Here is a 14,061-nt window from a genome sequence, read left to right on the forward strand (position 1 = left end):
GGTCATCTCCTACGGTATCTCATCATACAGGCAACATTATTACTCAAAATGTAATCGGTTAGACCAGAACTTTGATAAAATTGTATGTTTTCGTAAGGATTTTTTTTCTATAGAGAAGTCGAAAAAATAAAGAACAAATTACAACTATTGAAAACCAACTACAATTATGACTCTCTGCTAATTAATTTGTTTAGATCAGTCCATAGATTATGGATTAGGATTCTGCTTTTGACAAGTATATATTGTAAAACAACATGTATATATGTGCTGAATGGAAAGGTAAACAGAAGTATAACATTCTGGTCAAAGAATGAGCTTTTAATTTCCTGTAAAAAAATAAAAATCAAATTAAAGCAAATACAGTCTCGTGTTCGTTTAGGTGAGGCATTCCATATTTGTAAGGGAAGCAATGACCTCAGAGCTAAGAGGATCAAGAAACCAATTCCAAATGTTATCCGCAGCAGATATCAAGGACGAAACTAAGCGATTTTTGGTACATGATCTCATAGAAATGTTAGCAGGCACAGGAATTCTGCAGAGAGGGCAAATCGAATTGATGTTTAGCCAAGAATCAATGCAATGAGTATGAAATTCATGTCCACATTTGGTAAGCACTCGCCGGGATTCAGCCAAAGAAATATGGGCAAGGCATATTATACATGTCAAGTGATCATCTACACAATTGTTGTCTTGTTTTTGTGTACTGATAATGCTATAGTTAGAGGCGTTTACAAGCGACAACAATGCATCTTTGTGTGCAGTTATTATGGACATTATAGGAAACGCTGCAATCACTGCTACGGCTATCATTTCATGACTACTGCTTGATGAAACCATGAATTAATTTGTGTTCCCCTCCCCTGCATGTTTATTCTATTTATAGTGCATGGTTTGAGGTTTATCTTTTGAATATAAATAATTAATTGACTACTAATTACTCACCAACATTATCTATAAGGATTTTGGTTTTGACTACTGTCCTAGCAGCTGAATATTTCGTGTTACACAAAAAAAAAGAAGATGAGTTTGAAGTTTTGATCAAAAGCAGCAGGCGTGCTGTGCAGGGCACCAAACAGCATGTGCTGAATGACAAGGTAAACAACATTACAATGGTCAAATAATTTACACAAGACAAAATAGTGTTACGTTGCAAAAATTGCAGCTGCGTGCTACTATTAACTATTAAGCTTCGCCGTGTAGAGATAAGTTTTAAGCTTTTTGTCAAACAAGCGCTATTGTAGACAAAAGGAGAGCCTATTAAACATAGTATTTTTAAAACAATTTAGTAATGTCCAAATCAATAGCTTGTTATACTTGACTGCTACTGTTTAATTAATATAACCAAGGGTTACAAATTGGGAAATTATTTGAAAAGTGAAGTACTGAAATAGATAATACCTGATGGGCATTAAAGAGTTGATTAAGTGATTCAATGAAATAAAATAAAAAATATATAGTAATTAAATAAATAAGAACCCTACATTCAAACATAAGACATGTCTATATTGGTTTGAGCTAAACATCAAACTTCTTTCCCTATATTAAATTTTGAATTTGAAAATTTTCATCTAGAACTAATTTCTCATACTTAATTTTTTTTTAAAAAAAGAGATAATTTTATATAAAAATTATTTTTAAATTTTGAGGTCTAAAATTTAAATTACAATAACAACGAAAAAAAATCTTAATGAATGAAATTATTCATAATTTCATATCCACTACAATAATAAAAGAATTTTTTTTATATGAAATTTAAAATCACATCAAATAATTTTGTTAAATATATAAATTATATGAAAGAATTAGATAGGTAAGAAAAAGAAATGAAATAATTGTGACATATTGGAATTTATGCGTCAAATTTAAAAATCTTTGAAATATCATATAGAAGTAGAGTATATTATCCAGCGGCTTGTGAACTTTTGGACAAAGGGAAGTTGTGTGGTTATCTATCGCTGTGTCACCTCTCTCCCCCGCTTGCAACCGCCTTTGCCTTTCTCTGTAATCTTCTTTACTCCAACAACACTAAACCCAAGATTTCAATTCAATACACAGTTGCCAGTAGTCGGTGTATGGAAACTGAAAAACACATTGCATTCCGTTTCTCTTCTTGAATTTGACCGACTTGGAGTTTGACTGGATGAGCTCTCCATGCCTTTATTAGGTGAATTCAACCACTTTTGAATTTTAGCTCTCTCTTCAAATTTGTGATTGGGTTAATGGGTAAGTCTCAGAATCTGTTGCCTATTTGGGATATGTACTGAAGTAGCCGTCATGTTTTATTCCGCAGATATAGCTACTACACAGCCTTGTTTTAGGAACAATGTCTGTTCAATTAGTTCTCACAATGTGTTTGCTACTAGATTTCTGTACAATAATGAGATTAGATTTGTATCTACTTGGAATTCCTTCCGAATACCACAAAAAGCTCCGAATTCCAGAATTAAACTGTTTCGGAGTGGGTTGATGATAAGGGCAATAGCTACCCTCGAAAAAGGACCCACCAAGAACACCAAAACCAATGAGGAACAAAACAATTTTGGTGATGTGAGGATGGGAAAATATGCAGCAAGTTCAACTTCTGTTGTTGTAGAGCAGCAGTCGCCAAGTGAGGAAGCTGAGTTGAATGAGAGAGAGAAGTTGAGGCGAATGAGGATATCCAAAGCTAATAAAGGGAACACACCTTGGAATAAAGGCAGGAAGCACAGTCCAGGTACTTAAAGCATGCCCCATTAATTCTTTTGAACTGATTGTTATGGATAAGCTTTAATATTTTCAAGCATATTTGAATCATCTGCAGAAACTTTACAACGAATTCGCGAACGTACCAGGCTTGCAATGCAGGATCCTAAGGTGATGTCATGTAAGCATAATTTTGTGAATTAAGTAGTAAAAGATGAGAGTTTGATTAATAGGAGGGCACCTCGAAAGTGCTCTGAAAACATTAGTACCTATAGTGCAGCGACTTCTAATAATTTTGTGACATTATGGGCATGTGAAGTTATACCGTCTAATGGTGAAGGTGTAATGCTAACTACGGGAAACCAATGAAAAGGTATAATAGAATGCAAGTAGGATCTAACTAAGGTGGACCTCAGCAGAATGTACAGATTAACATTTTTCTCAAGGGAAGAAGCTCAATCTTAATTCAGCTGGAAGATGTGTTTTGTGGTCATTCGTCTAGGTTCAAACCTGTTTAAGGGTGCAGTGTGGGACTAGAGAATCAATATTCTTGATTACATTTTAGGTACATGCCCTCCGGGTATCTTGGAGATGTTTTATTTGTCATTTTTCAAACTCTCAGGAGTTAGTGTCATTCTTTGGATGTCATTAATCTCAGTAAACTTCATTATGCATTTCTGAGAAAATAACTCAAGTCGATATTGGTGTCATCTGTGGATATTATGACATTATCCACATTTCTACTATGCTATGTGGTCATCTATTTATGCATGTCTTGAGTCATGGTGACACTTACTATACTCCACCAGTAGGTAAGTCAGTCCGTAATCCAGAACATCAAGTAAAAAGCGTAGAAACTAGTGAAAATAATAATCTAAACAAAGGACAACAAGACGGAATCAAACCAAAAAAAATATTTACAGAAATCCCTTCCAGAATGGATGGTGTTCCACGGTGGTTATTGTTGGATTGGACCCTATTGGAGATACCATCACCCCCCGGGGCTGTTCTTTCTAGTTGGGCTTGGAGTGTAAGCCCCCCGGCCTCTCTTTCTAGCCTGGCTGGGTATCCCTGAATCACTCTTTCTAGCTGGGTGGGAGTGCATTGTTGGCTGGGTAGAGTCTGATGGGTTATCTTGGTTACTTTGGACTGGGAGCCCGTATTTCTTCTTTCTCTGTAAACTTAGCTATTCTGTGTACCCGTCAAGCGTATGGGGTCCGTTCAGGTTTTATTTGAACTTGCCATCATGACTTGAGAAGTGGGGTCGTGACAATGCATGACTTAGTTCTTCCCAGCCAAGCTATATATAGTTGAAATATATACATAACTTCATGTGACTTACCTGCATAGGCACATGTTGGAAGTGATTTTCAAAGTCACAATGAGGAGCAGATAGGAGCTTCCAGACTGTGGGACTGATATGTAACATTCCTAATTCATATGGGATATTTTTTTGCCCCTCGTGAATTTGTACGAGTATTTGAATCTCCTTTTGTATCAACACGTTTAATTCCTTTGAATTGTTTGAAATCAATTGTGAACTAACCAGTTTTATACTTGAAAAGCTTGCATTCAAAATGTTCCCTGTAGAGGTAGAGTGCCTCTTTCTTAAAGAAGAGGAAGATGTGATTAGGTGATGATTCCAGCAAAGTTTTAAAACTTGTATGTTGACAACTTTCTACTCACAACTATCAGTTAGTCGCATTAACACTAGCCACATTGTTGATCTTGCCGCAACATTTTTCTCCTGGACAGGGTGTGACTTTTTCTTTCCCTTCATTTTGGTGTCTGAAATAACCATTGTTTTATTCAGTCAACAACTTATTAAGATATTGTTCATTTCTGTTCAATTGCAAATGATCTCGTAAAATCTGAGATAACCAGTTAATTATTAGTCAGCTATGATATCCATTTAATGTCATGCTTTAGAATATTTGCGTGTCAGTATTACTGATATGCTCTAATTATACAGGTGAAAATGAAGTTGGTTAACCTGGGGCATGCTCAAAGGTGGGTTTTGCAAATTATTCTTGAATTTCGTTCTTACGCCCTTCTGATAGGGTAATGAAGTCTCTTAATCAAGATGTGAGTGAAAAATAACCTGCACAATAGAACTTGTCTATTCTGGTAGCTTAAATAGCATAGGTATTGGTTCAACCGTTGCTTCCTATTTCATGATAACTTGTGCTTCAATATGTGAAACTCACGCTTCACTTGAAGTCACTGCCAAATGAGTGTGCAACAGACACATTGCAAGGTAATGCTTAAGTTGACATGGCAGTAATGCGCGAGTTTTAATCTCTTCATCACGAGATTCTTCCTTGGGAATTCAATTTAACCTAGCAACATCGTACTAATTTAGCATTTCATATCCCTAATTGTAAAATCACCCTATTTATCCAGAACCTCAAATTAATATTGGAGATTAGTGAAAATTTTATGTTTCAAATTGCTAAAGGAGACTTTTTCCCCTTAATTGCAGTGAGGAGACAAGGTTGAAAATAGGTGTTGCTGTAAGGATGGGGTGGGAAAGGCGCCGTGGGATGTTGAGGCTCCAGGAAACTTGCCACTATGAGTGGCAAAATTTGATTGCAGAAGCTTCTAGGAGGGGCCTTCTGGGTGAGGAAGAGTTGCAGTGGGACTCTTACGAGATCTTGAGCAAACAGCTTGAGCAGGAGTGGATACAGAGTGTTCAAGAAAGGAAAAATAGGCCCAGACTGAAGGGAAACAAGAGGGCTCCCAAATCTGCTGAACAGAGGAGGAAGATTTCAGAGGCCATTGCAGCTAAATGGGCTGATCCTGTAAGTGTCTTTCTTTGTTGGGGACTGGACTTCTCTTTGGGAATAGCTCCATCCCTCCATCCACATGTTTTTCATTTTCACCCTCCTCCTCCATTCTTATGACTAGGGTCACAGCTACGAGTTTGAAGGCTGCGAATTTGAACTTCCTCACATTTTGATAGCTTTCCAAAAAATAATTTTTTTACCAATCTACCTTTTCTTCCAACTAGGATTACCGTTCTCGGGTCCAATCCGCTCTGTCCAAATATCATGGAATACCCGATGGAGTTGAAAGAAGACCAAGGAGAAAGCCCGCTAGTGATGAGCAGACTAGAAAAAGAAGCCCTCCGAAAAAAAAAGCTAATGAATTGGATAATCCGGTAAAGCCCGAGCCGAAGAGCCAAGTTCAACGTGTTCGATTGAGGAGAAAAAACACACCAATGTACAAGGATCCTTTGGCTAGTTCCAAGTTAGAAATGATAAAGAATATCAGGGCACAGAGAGCAGGTATTGACCAGAAGAAAATTGAAGCCGTCATGAGAGCAAAGTAAGTTGTTATTAAATCTTCGTTATCTCGGCATCTTTCCGTTTGAAGTCTGCTGGTCACTCTGTCATTTTATGAACCTCATAGCAACCTGATATAATTGCTGCCAAAATGGTGAAAGATGAATTCTCTCTGAACGAAGATGTGCCTATCTTAATGCTAAGAAGACTACCCCCAAATTGTTATTGACTGGAATTATTAATTTGCACCTGAAGCATTAGTGCATATATTGACAGGAAACTTAATTAGTACAATCTTCCTTCTATGGAAGTTCGAATTTTGTTTTTCCTATATATATCCAGTGACTTATGGATGTCTTTAGACTTCGTTCGGAACTGAGAGGGGGAGAAATGGAAGTAAGGCAAGGTGGAAAAGGTAATTTTATTCTTTGTTAGAGTAGTTAAAAGTCTCACATTGGTTGGGGAATGGACTAATGATTTGCTTATATGGATTTGGGCCCTTTCCTCATGAGCTAGCTTTTGGGGTTGAGTTAGACCTAAATATCATATCTTTACATTTTCCAATGAAAAAGGAATTTGATACTTCTTCGTCTCTGTTAGGTATAGGAACGTCAGGGAATAATTGGTTTCCTTCTTTCAGTCTTCCTGTTATTCTAGCCAGAGCAAATAAACTATCGTAGGATTTGTAGACTTCCCCTTCCTTTTCTTCTCTCTCTATCTTCCACATCTATATAAAAAATCTTTAAATGATTTATATATAGGTCAAAGGGTTGCGTTAAAAATTTAGAAAGTCCCTCCTCCTTCCAACTCTTCTATCCCCCTTCCATCCCCAAAGAAGGAAGATAGTGCAAGAAAGGTGATTGAAGAAGAAGGTTCTTCGGGCTTCTACCCTTGCTTGTTTCCATAATCTATAATGATGAAAAAACATATTGATGATTTGTCTTTTTAACTTTTTTTCGTAGGAGTTGAAATGTAATAGTGGAGTACACTATAATCTTGAAACAGGGCCTGTTGATACCTCAAACTGAGGAGATGTCTAAATTATGGATTTCAGGACAATATATATTTCTACATGATTATTTTATTAGTATCAATCTGCTAGGTAGTAACTGATAAGTTACTAGGACGTGAAATGTAATAGTGGAGTAAACTATAATATTGAAACAGGGCATGTTGATACCTCAAACTGAGGAGAGGTCTAAATGATGGATTTTTGGACAATATCTATTTCTACACGATTATTTTTTTAGTATCAATCTGCTAGGTAGTAACTGATAAGTTCTTAGGAGGTGAAATGTAATAGTGGAGTAAACTATAATATTGAAACAGGGCATGTTGATACCTCAAACTGAGGAGAGGGCTAAATCATTGATTTTAGGACAATATCTATTTCTGCACGATTGTATTATTACAGTATCAATCTGCTAGGTAGTAACTGATACGTTCTTGGTGTGCTAACAATGTTGCAGAGCATTGATAGCTGAGGCTGAGAAGGCAGCAGAGGCCTTGGAAATGGCTGCCCATAATAGCCCTGTTGCTCAAGCGTCGCTAATTGAAACTAGGAAGCTCATTTCTGAAGCTATCCGCTCCATTGAATCCATAGAGAAAGAAGTGTCTCTTTCAGATGAAGATCTTTCACCACCTTCAACTGAGCTGGGTAGCAACACTGCAGACGAAGGAGATTCGGAATTTGGAGCTCTGGCTGATCCTAGTGAAAGAAGAATAAATGGTTGGCATTCTGCGACGCCTATGGACAGGGATATTTATCATTTAGATGATGGACGACATGCCTTGCGAGGTTTACCAAATGGTAAAAGCACAACTCTCTTGTCAAGCTCCAGTGACTATGACTTACTTGGTGACAGGCAGGAAGTCTATCAAATGATTTCCAGTAGTTTATCTCTGGAAAAGGAGGTCAATGTAACACAGTCCACCAACTCGACTCAGAGATTTGATGAGAAGGATGAAGCTAATGAAAGCCCAGGAGATGAACAGAAACAGCTTCTAAACAGGGATGAAGCTAATGCAAGCCCAGGAGATGAACAGAAACCGCTTCCAAATGGATTGATTTCTGGCTCAAAGACTGAGGCGACGACCACCACAACCAGCACCAAGAAATGGGTCCGTGGGAGGTTGGTTGAAGTAAGTGAAGGATGTTAGATTAGCTGAAAGATTATTTGAAGTATCCGATTTACACACTTGGAATGCATCTCATGGATGCACTATAGAGTACACTTTTTGACAAAAGGGAGTTTTGTCTGCAAATCCAATGATAGTTTGAGCTTTGATAGTTGCAAATAGGCGTTTCAGTCTCTAGTTTCATGCTAGATACATATTTTGTTGTAATATCTGTTTCATGACCATTTATGTAAAGTTTCAGGATCCCATTGGGCTTCACTTAGTTCATTCCAATTATTGTGACATTTGTTTCGTTTCTATCAATGTTTTATCATTGTGCGAGGATGATGTTAAAGCAAATGTCTTAGATTACATGACCAACAAGCAGATAGAGATTATTACATATGAGTAGAGTATAACAAGTGCAGTTTAGCTGGAGAAGCGTATAACGTTCCAGTTCTTCAGTTGGGAGTCGATAGCATTCTCCATTTCTCGCCTCTTCTTTTCCTTCACCTCCCTAGCTTGATTGATCTCCACTTCAACTTGTTCTTTCTGCAAAATCAGTACATGCTAATAGCAAAAGAGATGAGAAGAGAAAGGGAATGAAGGACGTATCAATCACTTACATCGACAACGTCAGGAATGGGAAGCTTGGTGCCGTGGACGGCGGAGCGATTAGCTGCTTTGCCAACAGACCGCAGTGCAGAGTGACGGAAAACGACCTTAGCGGTGGTTTGTGCTACTTTCAACACTCCCTCCATTTTCTAAATTACACCGATCACAAATCAATTCTTTTTGCTAAATATTTGCATCATCTCTACATTATATATTAGTAACAACGAGGTCATGGATATGGCAAAGCCACGTGGCTTCATGTCTCGCTGTATCGTCAACTCCAGATGTCTCTAGTGCATACTGGAAACTATTTTGTGTTCCATTTATTATAAATATCTTAATAATTTCCAAGTCAAAAGTAGGGTCTGAAATTTATTAATTTAGACAAAGTTCAAAATATATTTAATTTTGAAGTCGAAACGATCAAACTTAGAGAATTGACAAAAAGAAATAGAAGTGCGAGTAAGAATTAAATAAAATTATTAAATGATCATCTGAATTGACTTATTTTAAATACTTTTTAAGCTTTGAATTGTTTAGAATAAAATTAAAAAATATTTTAAAGCTAAATAACAAAAATAAGTCATAGAAGTGAATGTAAATAGGTTCTAATTCAGTCTTAATTAAACGCGGCAACCAAGTGAAATTCCCAAGGATCATTGGCGACCCTTGAAATAGGCCAAGGCCCAACACTGGAACCCGTTTCCAATGATGCAGCTATAGCTACTAGCCCAATACCTTGAGGGGTCCAGAGCCATACAGACCGATGGCGGGTCATTTTCTCCCACCGACGATGTGCTACTCTCATGATAGTAATTCCTTGGGCCACACTTAGAAATATTTTTACAAATCACAGGTAGCAGCAGTTGTTAACTTGACTGGACCACTCACCAAACACATCTCATCACTTTAGTTAATAATTATATAGAGCACAGAGTCGTCCTGTTTACTACAACAGCTTAGAGTCCAACAAATATCACTACCATTTGAATGCCGTAAGAACATGATGAGGGACAGAGAATCATCTGATGAAGAAGATGATCGAGAGAACCTGATCCATCAAAATGAAAGAGTAAATCACCTCTCTAAATCTCCACGCCCATCCACATTCCAAATCGAAGACGTCAAGGACCGATTTGCCCTTTGTCGGCGCTTCAATTTCACCTCCGGTAAGACGTATTTACTGGCAATTATTCTTCCACTTCTGGTACTCATTCTTTATTTCGCCACCGATATCAAGGCCCTATTTCAGACCACTGTTACCACCATAAAGTATGATGGTTCTGTCAATTCCATGCGCGAGTCCGAATTGCGGGCTCTTTATTTGCTTAAACAGCAGCAATTGGGACTTTTCAAGCTGTGGAATCACACACTAGTTAATGATACTTCTACTACACATAGCTTGGAGTCCGCTCCTGGGTTTACTTTGGTTTCGAGGTCCTCAATTGTCGAAGATCTCAAAGACGATTTGCTCAGACAGATTTCACTAAATAAACAAATTCAGCAAGTTCTTTTATCCTCTCATCAATTAGGTAACTCTTTAATTACATCAGATAATTCCACAGACCCTAGTCTTGGTGGTTTAGGTAGGTGTCGGAAGGTGGATCACAACTTGTCCGAGAGGAGAACTGTGGAATGGAAACCAAGATCCAACAAGTACTTGTTTGCAATTTGTGTCTCCGGCCAGATGTCAAACCATTTGATCTGTTTGGAAAAGCATATGTTCTTCGCAGCTCTGCTCAACCGCGTTTTGGTTATTCCGAGCTCAAAAGTTGATTATGAGTTTCGTAGAGTCTTAGATGTTGATCATATAAATAAGTGCTTGGGGAGAGAAGTAATTGTGACCTATGATGAGTTTGCAGAAAGACGAAAGAGCCATTTGCACATAGATAAATTCCTTTGTTATTTCTCTCAGCCACAACCTTGTTTTTTGGATGAAGAACGTGTTAAGAAATTGAAGTCATTAGGGATATCTATGAATAAGCTCGAAGCTGCTTGGGATGAAGATGTTAAGAATCCAAAGAAAAGGACTGCCCAAGACATAGTGGCAAAGTTTTCAATGGATGATGATGTTCTTGCAATAGGTGATGTGTTCTTTGCTGATGTGGAGAAGGACTGGGTAATGCAGCCTGGAGGCCCCATTTCCCACAAATGCAAGACACTTATTGAGCCAAGTCGTCTTATTATGCTTACTGCTCAACGTTTCGTCCAAACGTTTTTAGGAGACAACTTTATCGCTCTTCATTTCCGCAGACACGGTTTTCTGAAATTCTGGTATGTTTTCTTTCGATGCCGGATCTAGTGTTTAATAGCTATTTGCTTTTGCATCTATCACTAGAAGGGGGAACAAGGCTGATCAATAAATTGCTTAGTAACTTTCATTTCCAAGCTCAATAATGCCTCCAATTATGTGTTACTGCCATAATGACAAAAGCTTCTTGTCTTAGTTCTTCCTCATCTTTTTATCATACTTTACCACCTCTAACTCATTTATTGTTCTTCTCAGCAATGCTAAAAAGCCAAGTTGCTTCTACCCTGTTCCTCAAGCTGCAGACTGTATCAATCGTGTGCTTGAGAGGGCCAATTCTCCAGTAATGTATCTTTCCACAGATGCTGCAGAAAGTGAAACTGGTCTTCTTCAGTCACTTGTTGTATTCAATGGGAAGACAGTACCCCTTGTTCAAAGGCCTGCTCGAAATTCAGCCGAAAAATGGGATGCTTTATTGTACAGACATGGCCTTGAGGGTGACCCTCAGGTGAGTCAGAGATTGAACGTTAAATATGCACTTTGTCCATATTCATAAGCAGAAAATTAAGAGCAGCTACTCTATGTGGCACTGGACTATTCAGTTGGTAACTTTGACACTGGAACTTCTATGTTCTATCCTTTAGGGGCTTGCTAATCTTAATCTATCAAATGAGCACATTTCGAATTCGTTGAGTTTAACCTCTAGCAACTTAAATTTTAATTCTATCTATGGGAAGGTAACATAGATCTGATCCAATTTTATCTTGGATAATATAGATCATCACCCCATTATACTTGCATTGTATTCAAGTCTAAACAAGGTGTCTAGAGGTTTCATAATTATTGTGGGTTGGTAGGGTTGAGAAGGTAAGGGAGGAAGGACATGCAAAGTGGAGAAGGTGTGAGCCATTTTACAAGTGATAATGTAGGTTCTTGAATGTAGTTTGATGTCCTTTAGTTCTTCATGGGCTTAAGTCAACAGCAACAACATACCCAGTGAAATCCAAATCCCACTAGTGAAGTCCGGGGAGGGTAGAACGTATGCGGACTTTACCACTACCTTTCTGCGGCAGAGAGATTGATTCCGAAAAAAAAGTCAAAACTGTATTTAGTATTTACTTATTAAACAAAAGGTTAATCGGTACCTATTAGCTGGCATGAAATTTGTAAATATTTCTCTTTGGCAAAAGAGAGTTTTTTCCTTATTTTTAAAGATGCGTAGGATTTTGGGATGTCAAAATAGGATTCTAGGATGCTTACCAGTTTCATGAAGTACTAGATGTACAAGAAAGTTGTATTGAACTGGCTGTGCATTTTTGCTCTTGCCTGAATTTTATTTTTACTGGACCTAATGTGTATAGAAAGCCTAAGAGTCTGTTTGGATTGGCTTAAAAATTGGCCAAACCTACTTTTAAGTCATTTTTAGCTTTTGGAAATGTTTGGCAAAGTTAAAATTACTTAAAATAACTTTAAATAGTTAAAAACCTTAAGTAGGACTCTCTCTACTTCTTATTTTTTTGTCTTAAAAGCTACTTTTTTTCTGCCTATCCAAAAGGGCTCTTAATGGTACCTACATTTCCGGGTAATAGGTACAAAATTAATCTGTTCAAGTCTGTGAATCCTACTGGATTTCTCATATTTTAGACACAATGGATTAATGCGTACATCCAAACATCACATGTTTCTTCTCTTAGATTGTACAGTTTCTACCATCAGCTGTATGTAGGATCTTAGAGAACTTATTGGTAGAAGAACAAGGTTCATGTAACTTATAAATAGTATGGTTTTTCTATAGCTCATGTTATTATTCCTTATAGGAGGACAGGCAACGCAGAAGCTGAACCCAGTAAAATGAAGTCTGCTTTTCTTTATTTTTCTTGCATTTTGTTTGTTGGTCTTGCATGCTCTTATTTGTCTGCTCATTTCCTTCATGAAGGTGGAAGCTATGCTGGACAAGACAATTTGTGCTATGTCTAGTGTGTTTATTGGATCATCAGGGTCTACTTTTACTGATGATATTTTGCGGCTACGAAAAGACTGGGGATCTGCTTCGCTTTGTGATGAGTATTTATGTCAGGGTGAACTGCCAAACTTTGTCGCTGATGACGAGTGAAGCAGATAATGGTTGAGCATACTTCGTCTAGTACTCCTCAAGCTCATTCTGCTACTGGACAAGTTACTCTGCCCAAAGCAATTGCTCTACTTGCAAAGCAAATGAAAAATTGTGTTGGAGTAAAGAGTGATATCGGTTGTTATATTGTCTGTTCGATACTTGTAATCTCGGTTCTTTAGCATAGATGGCCTATTTGGCTAATTCTTTTGGTCTGTATTCTAGTGTATAATATTGGTTAGCGGAGTAACAATGTTTTGTTCTGTGTAGCTGTTTTATCTCTTGCGACCAGTTTTAGAGTTTGTAGGTTTGCATATTGACACATACACATCTCAATATTCAGGATGAAAAAAGACAACTTCACTTTCTTGTGGTAGAAAATGGAGTTGTTTCATTTCTCTCTCTTTAGTTCTTTGTTTGTGTTTTATGTATACCGAGGGAAAATCAGAAAAGCTGAGGCAAATATAAGTGGATCAGAATCAACATGCTTTCAGAGATGGAAAAAAGAAATCGACATGTTTCATATTCCGCTTACACTTGGTTTTCTTTACTCTTGTAATTTCCTTTCCGCTCGTTGAGAAAAGATGAAAATGTATACAAATAATACAAAAGTTTCTGTTCAATTTTGCTATTAATGTTCATTGACATTTCTCATTTGTTTCACTGCTGAATTGACTGTTTTGCTCAATCAATTCATTTTACTAACCAGCAAGAATGTTTTTCTATTATGACATAATAATTTTTCAGCTCTGCTAATTCAAAAGAACTGATAAGATATACATACACCTATCGCATACTCTATAATACTCAAAACCATACTATTTAATGCTCTTGTACGTTCAGATATTAGCAACTGCATTGTTCTTACATGTAAGTTCTGATAATATCCATTTTTCTTTTAAGGTATTTGTTATTTTAATCCTTAATTAATTGTTATTAGTTGATACCTTTAATTACCGGAGTGGGCTTAAAATTTGTGAGCCCGTTAGGATTTAACCCGAGAA

At 37.3% G+C, this 14,061-nt stretch overlaps 2 protein-coding genes across 3 annotated transcripts; both read left to right on the forward strand.

The window, feature by feature from the left end:
* The first annotated feature begins 1,879 nt into the window (after positions 1 to 1,879).
* LOC101243687 (uncharacterized) lies at positions 1,880 to 8,389 on the forward strand. 2 transcript variants are annotated; one of them, XM_004235473.5, is made up of 7 exons: positions 1,880 to 2,164; positions 2,291 to 2,713; positions 2,801 to 2,853; positions 4,655 to 4,692; positions 5,165 to 5,483; positions 5,693 to 6,009; positions 7,436 to 8,389. In XM_004235473.5, the coding sequence occupies exons 1-7, from the start codon at positions 2,152 to 2,154 to the stop codon at positions 8,124 to 8,126; spliced, it is 1,854 nt and encodes a 617-aa protein (XP_004235521.1). In that variant the 5' UTR covers positions 1,880 to 2,151; the 3' UTR covers positions 8,127 to 8,389. The 2 variants fall into 2 exon arrangements, with proteins under 2 accessions (XP_004235521.1, XP_004235520.1); XM_004235472.5 differs by having other exon boundaries at positions 2,132 to 2,713.
* A 913-nt stretch (positions 8,390 to 9,302) lies between these two features.
* On the forward strand, positions 9,303 to 13,465 carry LOC101268664 (O-fucosyltransferase 36). Its single transcript, XM_004235471.5, has 3 exons — positions 9,303 to 10,973; positions 11,206 to 11,455; positions 12,884 to 13,465. The coding sequence occupies exons 1-3, from the start codon at positions 9,703 to 9,705 to the stop codon at positions 13,058 to 13,060; spliced, it is 1,698 nt and encodes a 565-aa protein (XP_004235519.1). The 5' UTR covers positions 9,303 to 9,702; the 3' UTR covers positions 13,061 to 13,465.
* The last annotated feature ends 596 nt before the right edge of the window (positions 13,466 to 14,061 follow it).

The sequence above is a fragment of the Solanum lycopersicum genome, chromosome 3, assembly GCF_036512215.1.
Source record: "Solanum lycopersicum chromosome 3, SLM_r2.1".
Lineage (NCBI taxonomy): Eukaryota > Viridiplantae > Streptophyta > Magnoliopsida > Solanales > Solanaceae > Solanum > Solanum lycopersicum.

Excerpts from the sequence above, each read along its gene's own strand:
- LOC101243687 (XM_004235472.5), top strand. The coding sequence starts at position 2,275 with ATGTTTTATTCCGCAGATATAGCTACTACACAGCCTTGTTTTAGGAAC. Across the intron at positions 2,714-2,800 it reads AGGCAGGAAGCACAGTCCAG|AAACTTTACAACGAATTCGC; the intron begins GTACTTAAAGCA and ends AATCATCTGCAG. Across the intron at positions 5,484-5,692 it reads CAGCTAAATGGGCTGATCCT|GATTACCGTTCTCGGGTCCA; the intron begins GTAAGTGTCTTT and ends TCTTCCAACTAG.
- LOC101268664 (XM_004235471.5), top strand. The coding sequence starts at position 9,703 with ATGATGAGGGACAGAGAATCATCTGATGAAGAAGATGATCGAGAGAAC. Across the intron at positions 10,974-11,205 it reads CACGGTTTTCTGAAATTCTG|CAATGCTAAAAAGCCAAGTT; the intron begins GTATGTTTTCTT and ends TGTTCTTCTCAG. Across the intron at positions 11,456-12,883 it reads GCCTTGAGGGTGACCCTCAG|GTGGAAGCTATGCTGGACAA; the intron begins GTGAGTCAGAGA and ends TCCTTCATGAAG.